Here is a 21,174-nt window from a genome sequence, read left to right as displayed (position 1 = left end):
TCGTTTCAGTAAAATGCACGTACGCGCGCGCGGCCCTCGCCGCTCGCGCGGGGTAGGAGCCGGAGCGGGTTATATAAGCCTGCAGACAGACACAATCCCCTCTTGCTTAAAGATGAAGTATCCATCAATGTTTGTCTCGGGCAGATGTAATCACAAGCAGTCAAGTCTGGAGGGCAGGACACTGCATGAATAATTCAGGCGCTCCAGTCGACTTGATTGTGTGCAGATAAAACACAAGTCAACCGCTAAACAGGTCAGCTGATGAACTTGTTTGCTCGGGACTCGCCACCCTCCACCAGATGCACCGGGCCCCGCGCTGCAATTAGCGGTTGGATTTCTTTGGTGCAGACTTGGCAGCCGGGGCAGCCGCCAAGCCTCCTTGCACTAAACCCGCCCGCCGGCTCGGCTCAGCGCGGCGGGGCTGGAAGGGGCCGCCGAAATCCCCACCCAGTCCAACCCCCCACCTGAGGCAGGATCAGCCCCGTCCAAGTCCGCCCAGACAAATCCATCATCCTGGCTCACCTCGCCCAGCTCTGGGACTCGTAACGGCAGCTGGAGTCCTTTCTTCCCGTGGCTGCTGGCCCCAAGAGCACCAGACATCCCAGGGTGGGGGGGGAATCGTGCAACAGCAACGGTGCCTCCTGATGTGGCGCCCGCGACATCTGCCACTGAAACTGCCCGGAAACGTCGCAACCGCGGGGAGAACGGCATCGATGCATCCCGACGCCTGCACGCGACAGACGGCGTGCCGGAGGACCGCTCGCTTCCTCCCGAAAACCACCCACGAGAACAGGCTGCCGTGCAGCCTCGCGACGCGCCCCGCGTCCACGCCGCCCCGCTGGGGCAGCATTGAGGGGCGATGGCTGCCCGGGATGGCTTGGGCAGGCCGAATCCTGCTTGCACCGAGATGTCACCCCCGCCGGTCCCTCCCAGCCCTGCTTTGCGATGCCAGCAGGGTTTTAAAGGTCCACTCTGAGACCCTCCCAAGAGCCCCATGCAGCACCCTTAGCCAGAAGCAAGAAGGGCGCGCGGTCTTTATTTCCCTGCGCTGCCTCGTCTGATCTGCATCCCACCGAGATGTCATCGCTGCCTCCTTCCCTTGCCCCCCTCCCAGCTCTCCGACGGTTGTACCAGCATCAGACCCATCCTGAAAGCCAGCTTTTAAGGTACCGCAACAGGATGCTGGAGCGAGCTGGGAGGTCGCAGGCAGGGGAAGGGAAAGCAGCAGCGTGCCTCCGCCAGCATTTCGGGGCCTATTTCCATCTCGATACACGCACCCCTATTAGCTGCAACGGGGGGGAGCCGCACTGCACGTAGCAAATCCGAGACCCTTCAGACAGCACGTGCCAGCCGCTCGCCCCCACGCCAGCCCCATCCACCCCTGCCTCCGACCGAGACCCTGCAAAGCCGTGCTAGCTCCTGTACAGCCCTCGCCGAAAAGCACGCACCAACTCGCACTGCAACAGGCCCCTCGGTGCCAGGATCACTGCCCCGCACGGCGAGAGCAGAAGCAACAGAAAGGAAAAAACAAAAGCAGAAGTCTGGAGAGGCAGGAACGTCCCCAAGCTGCAGTATATCAGTGGCTTCTGTTCTGGTTTAAAATCCCAGTGTGTACCTAAGCCCGCCTGTCTGAACTCAAGGTGAGAAAGAAAGAGAGGGAGAGATTGCAAGCCACATGCCGGCTGTGCATTTCCATAAATTATCCCGGGCTCCAATCTGTTAGCAGTACTTTGTTACTCAGGATAGCGACAATAGGATTTACGCCGCTATTAACAAAGACACTGAGGTCAACCCCGTTGCAACTCATGAATTGCAAAAGCCGATGTCAACTCCTATCTATCTTAAGTTCTTAATTAGGACTACTTTTCAAACCGGTAAGCAGCAGCAGCAGCACAAATAATCAGGTTTCATCTCAATAATAACTTCATTCCTTTAAGTTTTACCATCATGTGCCCAGGCTTTAGGCCCTTTAGCTTTAATCTTATCAAGGCAGCACATCACATTCTGCTACAGCCCTTCATGTTTTCCCTTCAGGCAAGTTACACATTAGGGCAGACCCAGGGAAAAAAAAAAAAAAAGAGGAGTTGCAAACATTGCTTCACTTTCCAGATGCAAGGTCTAAAACATGGGGCTGAGTCACCCGGCGCTGGAGACCGGATCCTGGGTGATCATTTGTTTTGCAGCTGTGCAATAAAGAGCTGGAAAGGTCCCACCTCCAACCGTAAAGGCAGGCAGGTTGGACTGATGATGATATTATTATTAATAATAATAATAATAAAAAATAATTAAAAAGTCGGCATGCCATGCCATGCATTTGCTGCCAGTATTTCGCAATTAAAAATCGCACACACGAGGCACGCTCATCCAAGCACAGAACTTAACGTGCTACTTGCATCGCTCCCAAGCAAATTACCAGGGGAAAAAAACCACACACAAAAACCCACATTCCTCCCCAAAGCACAAGAGATTTCCATCGGGGTCCAACATAGCCTCAGCCACCCGCTCCAACCCGGTTCAGCAGAATCGGGACCCAGGTTGGGGGAGGGGAGGGGGGGAGGGATGGGAGAGAGGAAACAGCACAGTTCCCCCCTCCTTCAGCCCACTTACCTGTTTGTGCATTTCAATGTTCAACCCATAGGACATTTCATAGTACTGGGGGGGAACAAAGCACACACGAAAAGAAAAGAGAAGAGAAGAAAAGAGAAGGTCCGTCACTGGAGCTGGCAGGGAACCGTGCCAGGAAAGCATCCCGGCCCCCCACTTCCCCCGCTCGCCGAGGACACTTGACAAATCAAAACCGCCGCCCGTGTGCAGCGCTCGGGCTGGCGCAGGAGGCTTTGATTTCTGCTTTTCTCCCCAAAAGAAACAAAGCCCGGCAGCCACCCCCCGCGCTGGACACGAGTCCCGCTAGAGGAGCCACCGGCTGCACTCGGGCTCTTCCCCCCCCGGAAAGTTACCTCCCAACTCGCCCCCCGCCCCCCGCCTGCGCCCAGGGAAGGGGGCAGCGCTCGTGGTCTTCCCAGGCATGGGCACGGGCAAATCCGGATGCAGGAGGACCCCTCCCTTGAAATGCAGGGAGAACAGCGACACGGGGGTCCTCTTCCTGCCCGACCCCCCCGCAGCGGCACAGCGCAGGGAAGCGGGCGCTGGGCTATTCCGCGGTGCAGACCCACGCCGAAGCGCAGGGGTGTCCGGCCTCCCCCGGACTTCAGGCCCGCAGCCCCCCAGCGCGGCCCCCCAGCGCGGGGCGGAGGTCCGAGCCGGCCGGGGGCTCCCCAGGGGCCCGGTGGGGGGCCAGGGAGGGGCCCCGGGAAGGACAAAGGGGAGCGGGGCGCAGGGCTGTGCGGAGGGGTCCCCCGCGCCCCACGGCCGGCGGAGCCCAGCCCCGCGCCCGCGCCCCCGGCCCCCGCGGGGGGAGCGCGGCTCTCACCATAACATAATGGCGCTGCATCTCGGTCTTCTCGTTGGCCAGCTTGTCGTACTCCACTTTGAGGCTGCGGGAGAGGCGGAGAGCGGGGCTGAGCGGGGCCGGGCGCTGCCCGGCAGGTGGGGGCAGCCCCCCGGAGCCGGGGCGGGGGCTTCACGCGTGGGGGGGGTACCTGTGATACTGCGCCTGCAGGAACTGGAACTCATCCTTGATGCGGTCGCAGGACTCGGCCACCGTGAACTTGAAGCCGGGCTGCCCGGGCTGGTGGGGGGCCTGGGGCGGGGGGAGAGAGCCCGGGTTAGCGGGGCAGGGCACGGCGCGGGGGAAGCCCGCGGCTGGGCGCGGGGGGGGGGTGCCCCTTACCGGGTGCCGGCCCTGCGGGTACATGGCAGGCTGCGGGCGCGGGAACAAAGGAGCCGGTGCGGGGCGGCGGGCGCGCCTAGCCGGGCGGGCGGGCGGCGGCGGCGGGGCCCGGCTCGCTCATCCTCCGGCCGGCGGCGGCCCCGCGCTGCGCGACGCGCCCACACCGCGCTGCCCACGAGCCCGCTCCTCCGGCTCGGGCTCCGGCTCCGGCTCGGGCTCCGGCTCCGGCGGGCGGCGCGGGGCGGGCGGGCGGGAGCTCCACGCGCGGGGCTGCAGCGCGCGGGGCGGCGCGGGCGCGAGACGAGCGCGCCGCGGAGCCCCGGGAACAAAAAGGATGCGGCGTCCCCCAGCCCGGCCAATGGGAGCGCGGGGCCCCACGTGGGGCGGGGCGGCTCGGCCGCCGAGTGGGCGCCGGCGCGGGCGACGTCACAATGCCACCTGGTGTCGGAACGCGTGTAGCGGAGGCGGCGAGCGCCGCGCGTGGGGCCCCGCCCCTCCCAGCCCGGCCGCGCGTGGGACCACCCGGGGCGCGCGCCCCGGGACCGAGCCCCCTCCCCCCCGCCCGGGCAAGGGCGCGCGTGGGGCCTGCCGACCCCCCCCGGGACACGCGTGGGGACGGGCCCTCTTGCCCCCGCCCGGGTAGGGCACGCGTGGGAACTACCGAGCCCTCCGGGGCACGTGCGCTTGCTCTCCCTGTCCTCGGACGCGCGTGGCACCGCTCCCGGTCCCTGTGCCCGGACACCCGTGGGAGCCGCCCGCGAACCGGGTCTGCGGCTGCACCCGTGGGGGGGCTTCACCCCACCCGGCTTGCAAAGCAGCCAGCCCCACGCGTGTCGCCCCCGCCCCCCCGCGGGAGGGTTTCCCGGCAGTGCGGGGTGCCTCCGCCAAGCCGGGGAGAGGCTCCCCCCGCCCCACGCGTGACCCCCCGCGATGGGGCTGCCTGGGGTCCCTAAACCTGCGCGTGCGCTCGGGGCCCTTCCCCCACCCGTCCATGAGGGCTTCCTTAATGAGGGGCCGCATTGCTAATGGGGGCGCGTTAATGGGCGGTTGGTTCCGGGGGGGCTTTCTTGGGGAGGGGGCTGGGGGCGGCGTTAATGAGGGGCGGCTGCCTAATTAACGGGGGGCTTGGGTCATTGTCGGGGCGCCGTGCTGAGGCGGGGGCCGCATGACGGGCGGGGGGCGCCCCCCGCGGAGGGAGGCACTGTTAATGGCGCTGCACCGCGAGGGGCGCGGCGCTAATGAGGACATTTGCATAATTGCGGGGTGCATTCTTAATGACGCCGGAGGGGTGCACCCTGGAGGAAGGGCGCGTCACTACACGGGGGGCATCGCTAATGAGGGGGCGCGTCATTAATGAGGGGAGTGCCTTGTTCATGAGAGGGGGTGCACCATGACTGGGGGTGCGCCCTTAATGAGGCAGGTGCATTGTTAATGGGGGGAATACATCCTTAATGAGGGGCGCATTATTAATGAGGGGCGCATCCTTAATGAGGGGGGTGCAGGACTAATAGGGAAACAGCGTTAATGAGGGTGCGGGGCGCGGCCTCCACGAGGCACAAAATGGCTCCGCGTGACGTCACGCCAGAGCCCCCGGCCCACGTGGGCCGCGCCACACGCACGCACCCGCGCACGCCCCCGCGGGCGGGTCCAACGCCGAGTCGCAACAACAACAACAAGGAGGCGGCCGCGGCCAATCCGCGAGCGGCGCGCCCGGCCCCCGCCCGCTCATTGGCCCAGCGCGCGGCGGCTGCCACTCGGGCGCGGCGGCCTGTCACTCAAAGCCACGTGGGGCCGCCCGGCGCTGACAAGCGCCCCCCCCGCGCGCCGGCAGCCGTGGGCGTGGCCGGACCGGGGGTGTCCCCGCCCCCCCGGAACGTCAGCAGGGACGTCAGAAAAGGGAGGGCGTGCTCGTGTGCAGCGGGGCAAGGCCCCCTCCCGGTGCAAATGGGGTGCGTTGCTCATGGCGGGGGTGCACGGGGCAGTGCGTTGCCGCGGAGGCGCTAGCCCCCCCCCCGGCCCGGCCCGGCCCCGGCGCTCATTGGCCTGCGCCTCAAGTGCGGACGCTCGGAGCCGTGTCAGGGTCAGCGGCTACCTCGGCGCCGGCTGCTCATTGGCTGCCTGGCCCGCGGGCCCACGTGGGAGCGGCGCCCCCCCCCCTCCCCCCCCGGCTGGGAGGAAGCTGCGGGCCGGACGTCCCGGAGCCGGAGCCCCCGCTGCTCCCTGCCGGGGGGGGGGGGGAGGAGGAGGAGGTTGTTGCCCCCCTCCCAGCCTCCACTTCCCCTGCTGCTCCCTCCTGCCCCACCCCGCCGGGGGTCGCAGTGGGCCCCGCCCGGCGTGGCGTGGCGTGGCCTTTGCACGCGTGGGGGGCTGCGCAGGCCTGGGGCGGGGCCGGAGGAGATGCACGCGCACGCCGCGGTGTGCGAGGGGGCTCCCGCAGCTCCCCGGGGGTCCCCGCCGGGCTGCAAAACAGGGCCCGCGGCGGGACGAGGGGAGGAATCCGGCCCGGCGGCCGGGCGCTTTCCCAGAGAACCGAGGACAGAACGTCCCGTCGAGTTAGGAACCCAAAGCGCGGCTGCGGGGCTGCTGCGCCCCCGGGGCGGGGCTGGTCCTGCGGGGAGGTGCGCCCCTTCCCCCCGCGTCTCCTAGGATGCTCCCGAATGTTACGCTTGCTTTCCCGGTGGAGCTGGCCCAACACCTCGTTTCTGCATCCTCGGACGCAGCGGCACCGTCCGTAGCCATAACTCCGTCTCTGTCTCCAGCGAAGCCCACGCCGACGCCGCCACCTGCGCGGCGGCGATGCTCGAGGGCCGGCTCCCGAAAGCCCCCGGGATGCGCCGGGCCCCGCGGCAGCGGTTAGTCACCTGGCAGGCGCGCCGGTCCAAGCTCTCGTGGAAACGGCTGCGGCTGCCAACGCTGCATCTTGAGGAACTGGCGCCGTGCCCGCCAGGAACGGGGAGCTGCGAAAACGCGACGGCAGCGGGAGTTGGAAACTTTCCTCTGACATCCACCTCGGAGGGGAAATCGGGCCTTCCCCGGTATCCCGCTGCCTCCAGGAGCTACTCCGGAAGCTGAGCACATGCAGCCTCCCCGGGAGAGGGGGCGATTGCCGAGCCCCCCCCCCCCGAATGACTGCGCTGCCTGCGCTGGGCCTTGCGTGCGTTCATGTTTCCCAAATCAGGTGAGTGGGCCCGGCAGGCCCGGCGTAGGGGCAGGGTCTTCAGCCAGTCTCCGAGGGCCTGGGTTGGACGTGCCGGAGTCCGAACGGGACGTGGCGCCGGCGGGAGGACTTGAGCGGGCCCCGATTCTGCGCACGTGCGGCGTTTCACCCCGCAAGCGGTTCGAGAGCGGTAGTGGCTCCCCCCGCCATCGTAAATAGCACGGGAAAATCAGGTGGTTTTTGGAAAATGGCGCTCGGGACCGGGCGCCGCTGATGTCGGTGGCTGTGAGACCTCGTGCTAGCCGCACAGGCAAGATGTGGACTGAAAATACGGGTTGCGCCCACTGTGCGCCTTCCCCGGCACCTTTTTCATGGGTTGCCCGGAGAGGTTATCCTTTGCCTCCCTGTCCCCCATCCAGCCCTCGCCCCAGTCCTGCCGTGGTGGACGGAAGTGTCCCCGGAAGTCCCTCCTTAATGGATATGCAGCAGGCCGGATCTGTCCTGAGAGACCAGGGGTTGCATTTCAGGTGACTGCAAGTCGCTTGTTAGAGAGGGAGAGGAAGTGTCCTGGGTCGTATGGATTTCAAACCAATATTGGCCCATCCTAATTATACACCCGCTTCTTCCCAAGCAGTTGTTTTTCTTCTTGCGAGTGGTGTCAGGAGACAATTAGCAAGAGAGACGACGCGCCAGGAAGAGGTCTCCTGTGTTATCCGAACGGGTCACGTGTTTCACGGGGTCGTTTCCGACACGAGAACGAGGTTCGAAGCTCTCCCGTGCCGAACACCTGGCTCCGGGAGGGGAGACCCACTAAATACGAGGGGTAGGACGCCCGCTTTCCTACCACTTGTTGCCTCCGAGTGAGGCGCCTCCTTCCTCCTTCATTTCCTTTCAGCCCGCGAGCTCCTGGGTTATTGCAAGGTCAAGCTCTGAGCCTTGCAGCATGAAACCAGCGTGATTAGACCCAATAATAGGAACACGTGTGAATCATGTGATAGTGCGTCTTCCCGCGGGAGCGTGCACGGGGCCTGCATGCGGGCTTGCTGGAGGAGGAGGAGGATCAGGATGCTGCCTAGGTGGGACACCTAAACCCAGCTCCTTCCTCCACCACTGATTTCCTGTGGGACCTTGGGCAAGGCAGGCGCTCGGTGCCTCAGTTTGCCACCCGGAGGGGTAGGGATAGCTGCCCTTCCCCTGTTTCTTGGGGGTGCAAAGCGGCAACGGCATGCACGTACAGTGTTCACGGGGCCACAGAAGTGCTCGCCATGGACAGTTGCACATTAGACTCCGTCCCGTCCACGGTCACCGGGACAGGGGAGCATGCCAAAATCCTCCCTCTCGGCCCCCCGTCCCTGGTGCAGGGGGCTGCCGAGGTTCACCAGGCCTAGAAGTCAGGATCGACCCCGGGCGCTTTGGTGAAGCACGAGGACGAGAAAGAGTGCGCAGCGTCTGTGCACCCGCGGCAGGGCCGCGGCCGCGCTTTTCCATGCACGGGAAAGCCGGCACTAGGGACTCGGCTGCAAAACATGGCCGGTGTCTCCCGTGCCCCAAGTCACGCGTGTCACGGCCATGCAGGTAGCATGAAGGGCGGGGGCACGGGACTTCACAGCCGCTACAGGCCTTGTTCGGGGGGCGGCTCCGTTCGGTTGAAACCCTAAAAGGGCAGCGCGGCGTAGGAATACCCCCCCTGCCCACCCCGGGGATGTGCTGTTAGGCTGGGAAACAGCCACCCCCGAAGCCAAGCTCCCGAGCCAGTCTGGTCCCGACTCGCCTGCATCCCGGCAGCACCGTGTGAACGCAAGGAGGTAGCTTTATCCTTGACAAGCCATACCCAGCCCCAGTCAATAGGATGTGTTTACATTTAAGGTGACATTATCTGCCCTTCCCCTAGGGCAAGACCCTGCCTGCCAAATTTCCTTTAGCTTTCAAGTTTATCTAAACAAGGATTTCAAAAGAGGCATGCTAATGACCGGCTGAGGATTGCTAAGCCAGCCAGCGAGGCAAATTTATTTTGCTTTGTTTTGAAGCAGAATTTTATTGGCTCTTGGTCGTAAAGTTTTACCATCCCTCCTAGCAAAGAGGGTCCGATCCTGGCAGCGCTTTGCATGCCGCGCTCCCCTCCGCAGCCCTGGGAGATGCATCGGACCCAGCTGTTCTCGATGCCTTGTCTGGTGAAGTCCACTTTCTCCACGTTTGGAAAGTTTAAAACAAAAGCTGGATTTCAGGAAGCCCGCTCTGCAAAGGAGGGCTTTGCTCTGAGCCTCTCGAGCCATATTTTGCTCCGGAGCAGAGCCTGGGCAAATGCCGAGCAGCATTTGTGGTCTCCTCTGCAGGGGTTTTCCACCATGCAAGGGCACGAGGAGCCCTGAAGAAAGCAGCTCTAGGGGCCAAAGACCTGCAAATGGGAGCAAGGAAACAGAACTCGGGGCAGGTATTTGCAAAAAAAAAATCTTTCTTTACAAGCTTTCAGGCACAGGCACCCTTCATCAGGCATAGGAGATTGCAGAGGTTGTAAAAGTTCTCCTAAGCAGAAATGAAAATTCATATTCGTAACAGGAGCAATGCATTTTCCTTCACCCAGAGAACCCAGCAAAACTGCCTGCCTGGGATGGGAAGGCAAAGCTGGAACAGGAATCCACCCGCCTACAATGAACCTTGATGCACACGGGAGGAGGCCTAAGACATCTGCCAGGTCACGGCGACTGACGGTGCACCAGCACGCCTGCTCCACGTATGACGCAGCACGCGCCGGGTGCACACATGCCCGAATGCCTTGCGAGACAGGCGTCGTGCAAAGGCCGAACAGACCTTTTAAGCCCCCGGTGGCCTTGTCCCGAGGTATCTCCTGCAGGCTGCGGTTATTCCCAGGGCACTTCGCGCCGTCCTCCGTCCATGCCTTGCATCCTTCTTCTCTTCCAAATTTGTTCTGAGGCCGCACGTATCACCGAGGCCTGCTGCTGTCCAGACGGCTGTCCCCCCACCGGGTCTGGCATTAGCTCCTCTCTCCCTGTCGCATCCGTGTGCTGAAGGATGACGGCAACGGGGCCCGTGGCCGGAGGATCCTGCAGCGGGAGGTACCGGGTCTCCACGCGCCTGCCCTGCCTTGCCTTCGCTCTCGCGCTCGGCGTCGCTGTCCCTGTTGACCGCGGAGGCAGCGAGGTCGCTCGGGTTCCCCCCAGTCCCCACGTCGTCTCTCCTTGCTCCAGCTCAAGCTAGCTGACATGTCTGAATGCTTTGAGCTGACCTTCCTTTATCCCCGTGCAGATTTCTTGGCCGATCGCTGGTGTTTTCCATTCCCTGCGAGCTCTCAGCTTATTCCTTCTGGAGGGGGTGACTCACATCTGTGAACTTCCCCCCACCCTCGGGATGCTCGCTCCTGCGGGTTGCAAGGTTTCGATGCCAAGAGAGGCTGCATCTCCTCCGTCCGTCTGGCTTTGCCATCTCCTGCCCTTAGCTCACCGGGGTTTGCCTTTTCGGCATCCAGAGCCTTTGGTACGTCTTTGTTTTTCCATTTCACTTGAACCCAGTCAACTCGCAATTGCACGTTTCAAGGCTATTTTCTATGCCCCTCCCTAATGTCCTCATCACTTAAGACTGTGAGAACATAAAGCAGTGCCATCCTGGGGTCAGACCACCGGTCCATCTAGCCAGAAATGGATGCTAGAGATATCAATTCCTCATTCAGTCCCCTTGTCCGGCATCCACCATGTATTGGGTTAGAGAGGCCACAGGAAACATCTCCAGCTGTAGCTCTCTCATCCACGGGGGTACCCAGTCCCTTTCTGGGCCTGGCGATGCTATCTGTCTGCAGCGCCGTCCGTGGCCACGAACGTTGCAAGTTAACTGCACGTTGCATAAAAAAGGACCGTCTCTTATGTCTCCGAGTATCCTCGGACTCTGCGAGCAACAGTTCCCTGTTCCCTTGGTCCGCGCCCTTCCTGACCGTGTAGACCTCCATCACATCCCCCCCCAGCCTTCTAGCCTTTTTAGTCTCTCCTGATATAATGAATCCAGGCCCCTGATCATTTTGGTTGTTCGTCTCGGGACCTTGTCTACTTCTACTACACCCCTGTTGAGGCGCAGGGACCAGGACGGTATTCGAGGCATGGGCACATGGTGGTTTTGTAGAACGGCCCGACGATGTTCTCTGTTTTGTTTTCAATTCCCATCTTAACGATGCCTGAGGTTTTATTGGCTGTTTTAGTTGCTGCCGTGCACTGAGGTTTGTAATGAGCTCTCTGCAACGACTCCAAGCTCCAATGACTCTCGGCTCATTCAAAACCCAGCCCGGAGAGGGTTATTTTTTCCCCAGGTGCATGACCTGGCGCTTACCAAAACCGCACCTAAACCAGCATCACATCCTGTGCTCTCCGTGCCCGGCCGATGAAGAAACCTGGATGATCTGTGCTTTCCCTTGGTTATAGTTTCATAGTCAGTCCTGGCGGTGCTCGGGGGAACAGGGACTCCCCCCAGCGCCTGCTGGTCCCCCCTGACTAGTTTGTAACAGGCCACTAGACCCCCCTCAGCCTTCTCTTGTGGAGGCTGAACAGGTTCAGGTCCCGCCGCCTTTCCTCGCAGGGCCTGCCCTGCTGCCCCCTGATCATGCGAGTGGCCTCCTCTGGCCCCTCTCCATGCTGCCCACATCCCTCCTGCAGTGCGGCGCCCAGACCTGGACGCAGGACTCCAGCTGCGGCCTGACCAGTGCCGCACAGAGGGGGAGGATCGCCTCCCTGGACCTGCTCAAGATGCATCTGTGGATGCAGGACAAGGTGCGGTTGGCCTTCCTGACCGCGTCCCCACACTGCCGGCCCATGTTCATCTTGGCATCAGCGATGACTCCCAGATCCTTTTCTGCCTCTGCCCTGCCGAGAAGGGAGTTCCCCAGCCTGTGGGGATGGTGCCGGCTCTTCCTCCCCAGGTGCAGCACCTTGCAAGCATTCTCCAGCTCCTGTCTGGGAAGCTAATGACATGACAGCGATCCCTGCCCAGATCCTGCCCCAGCCCAGCCCTGCGGGTTGTCGGTGCCGCCCCAACCGGCCCTAATTATCCCGGCCTTGCACAAGCCACCCAAGGAGGGATCGGATTGAGCAACAGCCCAGCCCAGCCCTGATGGGTGTCAGGCAGATGCAAGCCACGCCGTGGCAAGGAGCCGAGGTGCAGCGAAATCTCCCTGCCGGAACTGCCCCGGGGGCTGACGAAACATCAGCTACTTATGAAAAGGGGAGCAGCGCCTTCTCGTTATGTGACACGTCTCGATTTGGGGGGGTCTCTGGTCCCGGTGTTGCTCCGAGGTGCGTTCCCGAGGCAACGGGTGTAGGTGCCAGGGCCGCGAAGCTGCCTCTCATGGGGGGCGCTAGAGACACGGAGCAATGGGACCTGCAGGTCCTGTCGAGTCCAACCCCTGCCGAGGCAGGATCGGCCCTGTCCACACCTGCCCAGGCAAATCCTTCATTTAAATCCTTTGTCAACCCTGACACAACACCAGACATCACACCCGACCCTGCCCAGGGAAGCCGCGGCAGCCAACGTCCTGCTGCTGTAAAAGGGTGCTACTGTACGCTGGAGAGATCCCAGGTAGACGCTGTGCCCGGGCTACAGAGAAGCAAACCCTCACCAAGGCTGTACCAATCTGACCACGGGGTAAGATTTCTTCTTGCCCCCAATACAGCATCCATCTGACCCTGAGTGATGGGCAAGACCCTGTAGCCGGGACTGTCCGGGGTCGGGCCCAGCAGGAGCATTGACCCAGCCCAGTCCCCATCTCCTTGTAGGCAAAATCTGATGCATCTGAGGAAGGATAAAAACCACCCCGACCCGTGGAGCATCTGTGACACCTTATTTACAGACGCTGGCGTGGTTTGGCTTTCCATCCTGGTTGAAGCGCAGCTTCTCATGCAACCTGTTTCATACCCATGGGTCCTTTGCTGGTCTGGAGGGACAGCTGGGAGTCTCTTCGGTTTGCATGCAAACCCAGCAAGCACCACGTGGTTGCATGGAGAAGAGCTGAGGCCCTTGGCCTCCTCAGAGATGGTCCCTGCAAACCTAGCAGCAGTTTGCTCCCGCTCCCCAGCACTTGTGAATCAGAACAGCCGCAAGTGCCTTGATGTTTGAGACATGGGCCCAGCGCTCGATTGCAGCCGTGGCCGTACCCTGGGTCCTCCCCAGCTGGGGTATGGTTGGGATACGCTTGATTTTCATTTCTGGGATGTCTCCCACTTGCGGACCCCCGAGCTGATGACAAGCCCAACACCTTGGGGAGCAGGGCCCAGGATGGGCTGGCAAGAGATGAAGAGGCTGCCATGCTTCCTGGTTTTTGGATGGTTCATCTTTTAACGCACTTCAAGCTAGAGCCCCCCAAAATAAGTGCCCATAAAAAATGAGCACTCCAGAGAAGCCTGGACCCGGAGACGTGAGATGGGCCAATACAAAATGCAGAGCTTGAGCTCAGTGCAACCAATGTATGGGGGGTGTCTTGCTTGGATGAAACTTGCCCCCGGTCTGGAGTGGGATTCTTGGTCCAAAGAGGAGAGAGACCAAGCAGAGTGACCCTGAGGACGTGCACCGGGGATGGGCTAGTTTCTGCTCTGAAGAATAATTATTTATGCAAAGCAGAGCAGCTCCAGCCAGGAGAGGATGTGATGGAGGGAGTGCAGCCTGGTGGTGACAGCACCTATGGGGAAGGGGGGCTCCCATATCCCAGGGAGTGGCCTGACGACACGAGGCTACTGACCCTTTGGGGGTCTCTCTCAGCTTGGGAGCTCTGAGTCTAGTCCCATCCTGCAACAGGAAAGCATATACAGCCCCCAAAAGGCTGGGAAACCTGTCTCCCACCCACCTCCGGTTGCTTGCATCCCTGACGAGACTGGGGTTTTTATCATGCCCCCCAAATTGCACGCAAGGCCCCTCCTTGGGCACGCCAGGTCCTGCAGATACCCAGTCCGAAGCACAGCGGGGGAGGCGCCACGGCGGGAATTCAAAGCTGAAAACTGTGGAGTCTGCTGGTGGTTAGTAAAAGCACCAGGTCATGGGACTCGCAGGGTTTGACCCCAAAGCAGCTCACTTTGGGACTGGACTAAGGGACTTAACCCTTCTTTGTCCCGCCTGGTCTCTCTGGGACGTGCCCAGCCCCTGATACGTCCCCCGCTCCCCGTAGCCGGCTTCGGAGATCCTCTGCTGAGCAAGGCCATGGTAACCCAGCAAACTCGAATACTGTTGATTCGACTCAGGCTTTCCGGAGCTGCATCGATGTTCCCTGGGACAAATTTCTTGCCATTGCTGTTTCAGTCCAGGCAGCGCCTCTGCACAGCCGGGAGAGGGGAGCATCTCGCTGGCGGCTGCGAGCAGATGAGGTTAATTTCTGCCCATCCCCTGCCAGGCTCCAGCTGGAAGCTGGATGCATTTTCTCCCTTCCCACTTGGGGGCTGGGGGCCAGGCAGGGTTAGGTCCGGTTCCCGGCTGGGGGCTATCCCAGTAGCCACGCCACGTGGCTCAGACGCTGCCACGGGGGCTGGGCCGCGCTTCAGAGAAGGGGCAACGATCCCCTGCATTTAGTATCGCAGGGAGCTGCTGGGCCCAGCCTTTGGCTGTCTAATTATACACATTATATTGCCAATAGCTTTTGGGCCTGCTAATGGTGTTACTGGTGTTATTCTTCTAGTTGCTAATTATAACTGATGAGTTTGGGACGCCATCCCAGTTTTCATCTGTAATTGCTCCCCGTGTTCCCCGATGGTGGCGATTCAGCAGAAACGCTGCAGTTGCAGGCGGAGACGCCGGTTTTCGTCTCTCCTGCCAAAGGCGATGGTGCGCGTTGCAGAACGGCTGCCACGTCCCACCCCAGAGGTGGCTGCATTCCAGCAGCGCACGCGTGAACCTGCTCTGGGTCCGGACGCAGCACGATGCTACCTGATGCACATGTGGGGTGTAAATCTCCTGCCTTGGGATGGGTCGAGCTGACCGTATGTCACAGGCATAAGAGCCTTGCGGGAGCCGTGCCACAGCGCACGAGCGTCCTTGCACAAGTCTGCAGCGCGGGGTACGATGAAAGCGGGAGCTGGGGATAGAGGAAACCGGTGGGCGGGTGGCTGCTTATCCTCTGCTATCATGACACCCTACAGAGGCCTGTTCACTTTGTTTTCCCAGGAGAAGCTGTGCCTTGGTTATTTGGAAACTGGTTTTCAGCAGAACAGCTGCTCAAGTAGCCTCGTACACACATTAGAGTCTATTTGCACTTAAAAGAAGTGGGAGGTATTAAATCAGCCTCTGTCCAGATAGTCATTGTATAAACAAGGGCTGTTCATCCTACTTGATAGCAGAGATAGCAGGAGAAAGGAAAACAACCAGCCGTGTCCAGGCCGACCTGACACCATTCCTTTGAGGTTTGGAGGGAGGGAGAGAAAAAAGAAACAACCCCTCCGAGTTCAGGACTTTCTGGGCTGGCATCTGGCTTTGCTGCACTGGGGACTTTCCACCTTGGTCTCTGTTTCTGCAGAGATTTGCTCCGAGGCACCTGGGTGGCTAATTTGCAGTGTAGAGCCCATTTTACAGATGTTTCCAATACTGTTTACCAGGGGCTAGAAGAGAGCGAGGAGCCGGGACAGCTGGGCACAGCACAGATTAATGCCCTCAGTTCTCACTTCAGGTTCAAACAGCCTGGCTCAGGTCACAGGGGAAAGTTTCAGAGGCGAGCAGGGAGAGACCTCCAGCGTATCGGCCAAGCAAGTGGGCCGGACATGCTGGAGGAACAGGTCTGGGAGCGATGCCCTGGGCCAAGCACGGTGCAGGACAGCCCTCCGTGCCTCCCTGCCATTCCCCCGGGGCTGGATGGAGCCCGCGCAGGTGCCCGCCCACCTGGTTGCAAAGCAAAGGCTGCATCGCCTGGTTTCCAGGGCTTCGCTGCACCCTCGGCCCCGTCCCCAGGGACCCGCGACGCTGGGGACGCTTGCAACCCGTGGGGGAGAAACACAGGCCTGGCTTCATACAGCTGCTGTGTGTGGATGTGAGATGCAGCAACCGCCTCGGGGCTACTCTGTGCCACCTGCCCACTTCCCCACGGGCCACGCACCGGAGCCACGGGGCAGAGGCAGCCAGGTCCCTTCCCTTCCTCTCCTGCTGTTAGCCGAGCAGAGAGTTGCACCGAGCCCCGGGCATTTTGCTCCATGCCATAAGGTCTCCCTTTCACAGGCCGGGGCAAGGGCCAGATCTGCCAGGCAGCCATCATGCAGGGGAGCATCCGTGCCTAGTCCGGGCCCTGGTCCCGCTTGCACCACCTGGCATGGCCCGGTCAAGCCATGCTCCCGGGTTTTGCTCTGAAATGAAGCACGGGGCTTGCTGCACCATCTCTCCACCCAGACCCCAGGAAGCATTGAGGAGATGTAAGGTCGGGCGGTGCAGATTGCTCGCCCCAGCGCAAAGCCAGGCATTCGTGACATTTATCAGTCCAAGAGCTCAATAAGAAACCGTTTGCAGTTGACTTCGCTCACCACTTCCTCTCCTCATATTCATTTCTCCCGGCAGCCTGCTTATCTTCCTTTTGGAGCTGTTCCCACTGTTACTCCAGCCTGATAGGGCTGTATCTCGAACGGGCGAAAGCATTCAGCACCGTGACTGCTAGAGTTTGCTTGCTTGCTCACTCCAGCACTTGCAAGTTGTTCTCTGTGGCTAATCAAATGTCAAAACGCCCCACCCCGAGATCTCCAGGGCTTTCGAACGGGAAGACGTTCCCCCAGCAGTACCCGAGAGCGCGGCGCGTGTCTCTGCTTTCGGCTGGGATCGGCTTTGGTGATGTTGGGGGACCTGGGGGTCCCTGTTTCCAGAAGCGGGGCTGCACTCTTGCTGCCTCTCCAGCACCAGCGCTTCCACCCGCCTCTCTCTGCAGACGGCTGTGGGCAATGGAGGGCATTGCCGATGGGTTTGGGGGACAGGCTCGCTCCTCTCTGCCAGACAGGCCCCTCCAAGGGCTTTGTTTAAATGCATCTTAGATGCTGGAGAAGCAGAGACAGCAGCACCCAGAAGGTTTCCAGCCCAGTACCGACGGAGACAGGCATGCCCGGCAGTCGAGGAGATCCAAGAGCCAGCCCCAATTCTCTTGCAAAGGGGATGCAGAAGCATCAGTGTGTCCCGGGGCCCATTTCTGTGGTCCCAATCTCATTGATTCCTCCTTCTGGCCTGAAAACGTACAGCCAAGGACCATGGGGGCAGAAGAAGCGTGTCCTGGTCCCCATCCAACATGCCGTGTGGCCTCCAGTGCTTTTGTGCCCGAGCATCCCTGTTTAAGAGATCGCTACATTAATCTGCCCCTCAGAGGCACTGCCGGGCCAAACCGGCATGTGGATCTCACAAACCAGCCCGCTCGGAGTTGCAAACATATTGGCCCTGCGTACCCCTCCGACTTGCCCCTTTTCAGTCTCCATCCTCGGAGGTTTTTAAGATCCAGGTAGACAAAGCGTTGGCTGGGATGATTTAGCCAATCCTGCTTTAAGCAGGGGGTTGGACTAGGTGTGACCTCCTGAGGTCCCCTCCAACCCTCATTTTTTAGGAGCACATCTACATGTGCACTTTAATGCGCATTAACCTATTTCAGCGCACATTACATTGTCACTAAAAACCCAGGCTATTTAGCTAATGTGCATTGAAATAGGCATTAAGCATCACTTCAAAGCCGTGCTCTTTGGTTCATGCACATTAAGACAAGCTAATGAGCATGTTCCTACTACCTCACAATGAAGGGACTAGATTTAATGCACATTAACTAAAGCTTGTTCCTGCACATGTAGATGCGCCCTATGATTCGGTGATTAAGCATCACTTCCAAGCCATGCTCTTTAGTTCATGCACATTAAGACAAGCTAATGAGCATGTTCCTACTACCTCACAATGAAGGGACTAGATTTAATGCACATTAACTAAAGCATGTTCATGCACATGTAGACGCGCCCTATGATTTGGCAATTCTTCTGCCCTCCAGTAAGCCTGGCGGGGGGGTGACAAATAAAGAGGCTGCACAGTAGAACCGATGGAGGCCTTTCATCTCTGACACGCACGGAGCCAGAGCCCGGGAAATTGCTGCCAGTTCTCTTTTACCCAAATGAATGGATGTCAGTGTTTGACCACCCCTTGGGACAGAAAGCCACAGCCTCCGAGCGAGCTTGGCAGGAGGGCTGACACTTGTCAGCTTCAGTGCGTAACGGGGCGGGGGGAACGAGCCGGCCTTCTCGAGGAGGATGACGTGCGTGTCTGTGTGTGCGTGTGCGGAGGAATGTGCAGCGCCCGGAGACCGGGCCAATCCTCGGGGGCCACCGCATCACGAAGGGCTTTGTATGCTAACCGGAAAGCTTTCGACTCTGCTTTGCACCCTTTAGAAAGCGCCGATCCGTTGCCCCGGGCAGGCGTGGGCTGGGCTTGCGGATAACAGAAGCTGCACTGTGGGGTTTTGGACCAGATGGAGCCTTTACACACACAAACCGGGACGGCCGCTTCAGAGGGGGTCATCAGAGCCGCCGAGCGGAGCTGACCTCTGCGCCAGCACAGCGTGGCAAAGCCCGGTGGCGATTCCTTCGCCGGGAAGGCAGCCGGTGCCAGCAGTCTCACAACCCCGTCTCCACCACCTGCTGCAAAGGAGCCTGAACGAGACGCCTCCATCGCACCGGGGCCGGATGCATACCGTGGAAAAAAGGAAACGCCGCCAGCCGTGACTCCAGCTAGGGGCAGCTTCTGCCTTGCTCAGGCTTCGGCTCTGGCCCGTTTGGACACATCCGGTTATGGGGACATGGGCCATAGGGACGGCCCAACCTCAGTCCCAGAAGCACCATGGGGTCCAGAACCACTTCCCATCCCGTCACCGATGGACAAGCTGAGCCAGAAGGAAAGTCCCAGGTCACGTCACGATCTCGTGGGAGCCCCGATTCATTCCACGGGTGGCCACGTCTCTTCAGACGAACCCAAGCAATGTGCATGCACCGCTTGCCATCGGCACTGGGCCTCAGCTGCACGAGGTGGGGACAAGCCCCTTTCTCTCCATGCAAAGCAGCTCATTCACGTGGGCCGTGGTGGTCAGATCAGGATCCCGGCGGTGCAAGAGAGCAGCCGCCCCTGATGCTCTGGGGAAATCCTCTCTTCAGGACCCGTCGTTTTGCCCCTGCAGGGTGCCCTTATTGCCAAGAAGGCTAATGGCATCCTGGGTTGCACTGGTAGGAGCGGTGCCGGCAGATTGAGGATAAATAATTATTCCCCTCTCTTCTGCATTGGGGAGGCCACATCTGGAGTCCTGTGTCCAGTTGTGGACCCCCCACTGCAGAAAGGATGTGGACAAGTTTTGAATTCGATGGTTTGGCCTTTCCTGGAGACATCACCCCCGGTGCCCAGTGGTGCAGGCATCCTGCTGAGCGACTGCAATGTGGATAGGCCTCCACGGGGGGTTGGTCCTGGCCGGCGAAGGGTTTCTCTGTAGCTGGTCTCGCCTGCAGAGACAGGCTCGTGCCCAGGAATGAAACCTCACTGCTTCGCGGCATCGCAGGCCCCGGGCCATTAATTATCTCCTTGGTCCCGGGCTGGAGCATCCACCAAGCTGGGAGCGCCCAGCTCCGGCTCCCCAAATCCTGGACCGCGTCACAGCTTGGAACGGATGCCTCCCGCCGTGGCTTGTGGAAGCAGCAGCCGCAGGGCCCTCGTACCAGCCCAGAAACAGTCTTTCCCAGCAGCACAGCAATGCCCGTGCCTCCCAGCGGTCTGCCCGCGGCGACCGCCGGCACGGCTGACTCCTAACAGGTGTCCGAAGTGACCGCTCCACCGGCTGCACCCGTGGCTGTAACCCCTCACCCTACCTTTGCGTCCGTCCGAGAGGCTCATCCTTCCTTAAAATAGCTCCGTATCATTAGTTCCATTTAATTGAAGGTGTTTCGAATGCAAGCTCCACAACACACAGACCAAATGGAAAATGACATACCGTCAAATTAATACCCCCAAACCATGATAAATGGCTGGCTAGATGATTAATGCTTCTATTTCTTGTTTTAAGAGAGAAGGATGTAGCTCGGGCCTAGCATTTATCTGCGTTGTCTGTAAAAGGTCACCGGTGTCCCTGAAATAAATAGGAATATTACCCTAGTGTTACGGCTTTAAATATCCCGAGCCTCTGGCATTCGGGGAAGCAGCAGGGCCCGCGCAGGTCTCTCAGGATTACGGGCTGAAGGCGGCAGGGAAGTTATGGGGCTGAGTTATCATCGAGTGGGATGGCTAAATGGGAAAAATGAGATCAAAATGCCATCCCAGGCCTTTGTCAGTGCAGGACGCCTCCCCGCCTCTTCGTTACCGTGGGCAAAGCCAGTAACGACCCAACCGGAGGTCTTCTTAGGCTCCAATTATTATTGACAGCTCGGGCTGTCTCAGAAAATCATTCCCCGATGATACGTCTGAGGAAATGGGTTGTCAGGAAATAATTTATCGTATTGGATTTTTGACATCTGAGAGAACGCGCCGTTCTGCCGGCTGCTTGATTAAATCATTAAAAGGCATTTCTTTAATAGCTCCAGAACATGAACTTTTCGTGCGGAGGCGTCGAGAGCTCGCCGCGCCTTGAAACGGCGCACGCTCTCTTTTAGGTGCAGAAAGTAGCCTGGTGCAGAATACGCCACGTGTAATTAGAGATCATTGGCATGTGCATGTGCGGGTACGTGTGCAGGAATACCAGCACATCTCTCTCTCCATCAGGAACGGAGGACTGCAGGAAAACATTAAACCACGGTAGGTAGGGCGATGATTGATAAAACACCGTGTCCTGCTAGAACAGGAGGCTGACTCTCCCCCATTGCAGCCTCCGGAGGGAAAGGAGGCAGCCCCTGGGCTGAGATGTAGGGAGAGGGGAAAGGGAAGCGGGTGAAAGAGCCCCTTTTTCTATGCTGCCCCTGGTCATCTCCGTGGTTCACAGCCCCCCTCGGGAGCAGCAGAGCTCCACTTCTCCCCCTGTCAGGGCACAGCAAGCACAGGCCCTCCTGTAGTAACTAATATATCTGTCATCCCCGAATGCACCCAGTCCCTTGTTGAACCTGGCTCTGCTCCCTGCCTCCACCACCCCCTGCGGCGATGAGTTCCAGAAGTTAACCACACATTGCATTTAAAAAGTCCTTTCTCTTCTTAGTTTTAAACCCATCAGTGACTCGTTTCAGTGCATACCCCTTGCGAAGGAGCCAGGAACCGAATCGTGTCCCGGCTCCACAGACGCGATTTCCAT

General features: G+C 60.2%; 1 protein-coding gene across 11 annotated transcripts in view; it reads right to left on the bottom strand.

Moving 5' to 3' along the window:
- TLE3 (TLE family member 3, transcriptional corepressor) overlaps nucleotides 1-4,100 on the bottom strand; it is a 29,278-nt gene extending 25,178 nt beyond the window's left edge. For 6 of the 11 annotated variants that reach the window (XM_090029905.1, XM_090029907.1, XM_090029908.1 and 3 more), the window contains exons 1-4: nucleotides 3,791-4,100; nucleotides 3,600-3,700; nucleotides 3,431-3,494; nucleotides 2,608-2,652 (exon numbers count right to left, since the gene is read on the bottom strand). In XM_090029905.1, coding sequence (XP_089886031.1) covers nucleotides 2,608-2,652; nucleotides 3,431-3,494; nucleotides 3,600-3,700; nucleotides 3,791-3,814 — 234 coding nt within the window. In that variant the 5' untranslated portion in view covers nucleotides 3,815-4,100. The remainder of the gene's footprint in view (nucleotides 1-2,607; nucleotides 2,653-3,430; nucleotides 3,495-3,599; nucleotides 3,701-3,790) is intronic. The other 5 variants (XM_090029910.1, XM_090029911.1, XM_090029912.1 and 2 more) reach the window with 1 other exon arrangement.
- Between the last annotated feature and the right edge of the window lie 17,074 nt (nucleotides 4,101-21,174).

Source organism: Crocodylus siamensis, chromosome 15, assembly GCF_052110815.1.
Source record: "Crocodylus siamensis isolate JL-2025a chromosome 15, ASM5211081v1, whole genome shotgun sequence".
Classification (NCBI taxonomy): Eukaryota; Metazoa; Chordata; order Crocodylia; family Crocodylidae; genus Crocodylus; species Crocodylus siamensis.
This window is presented reverse-complemented; position numbering and strand designations above follow the sequence as displayed.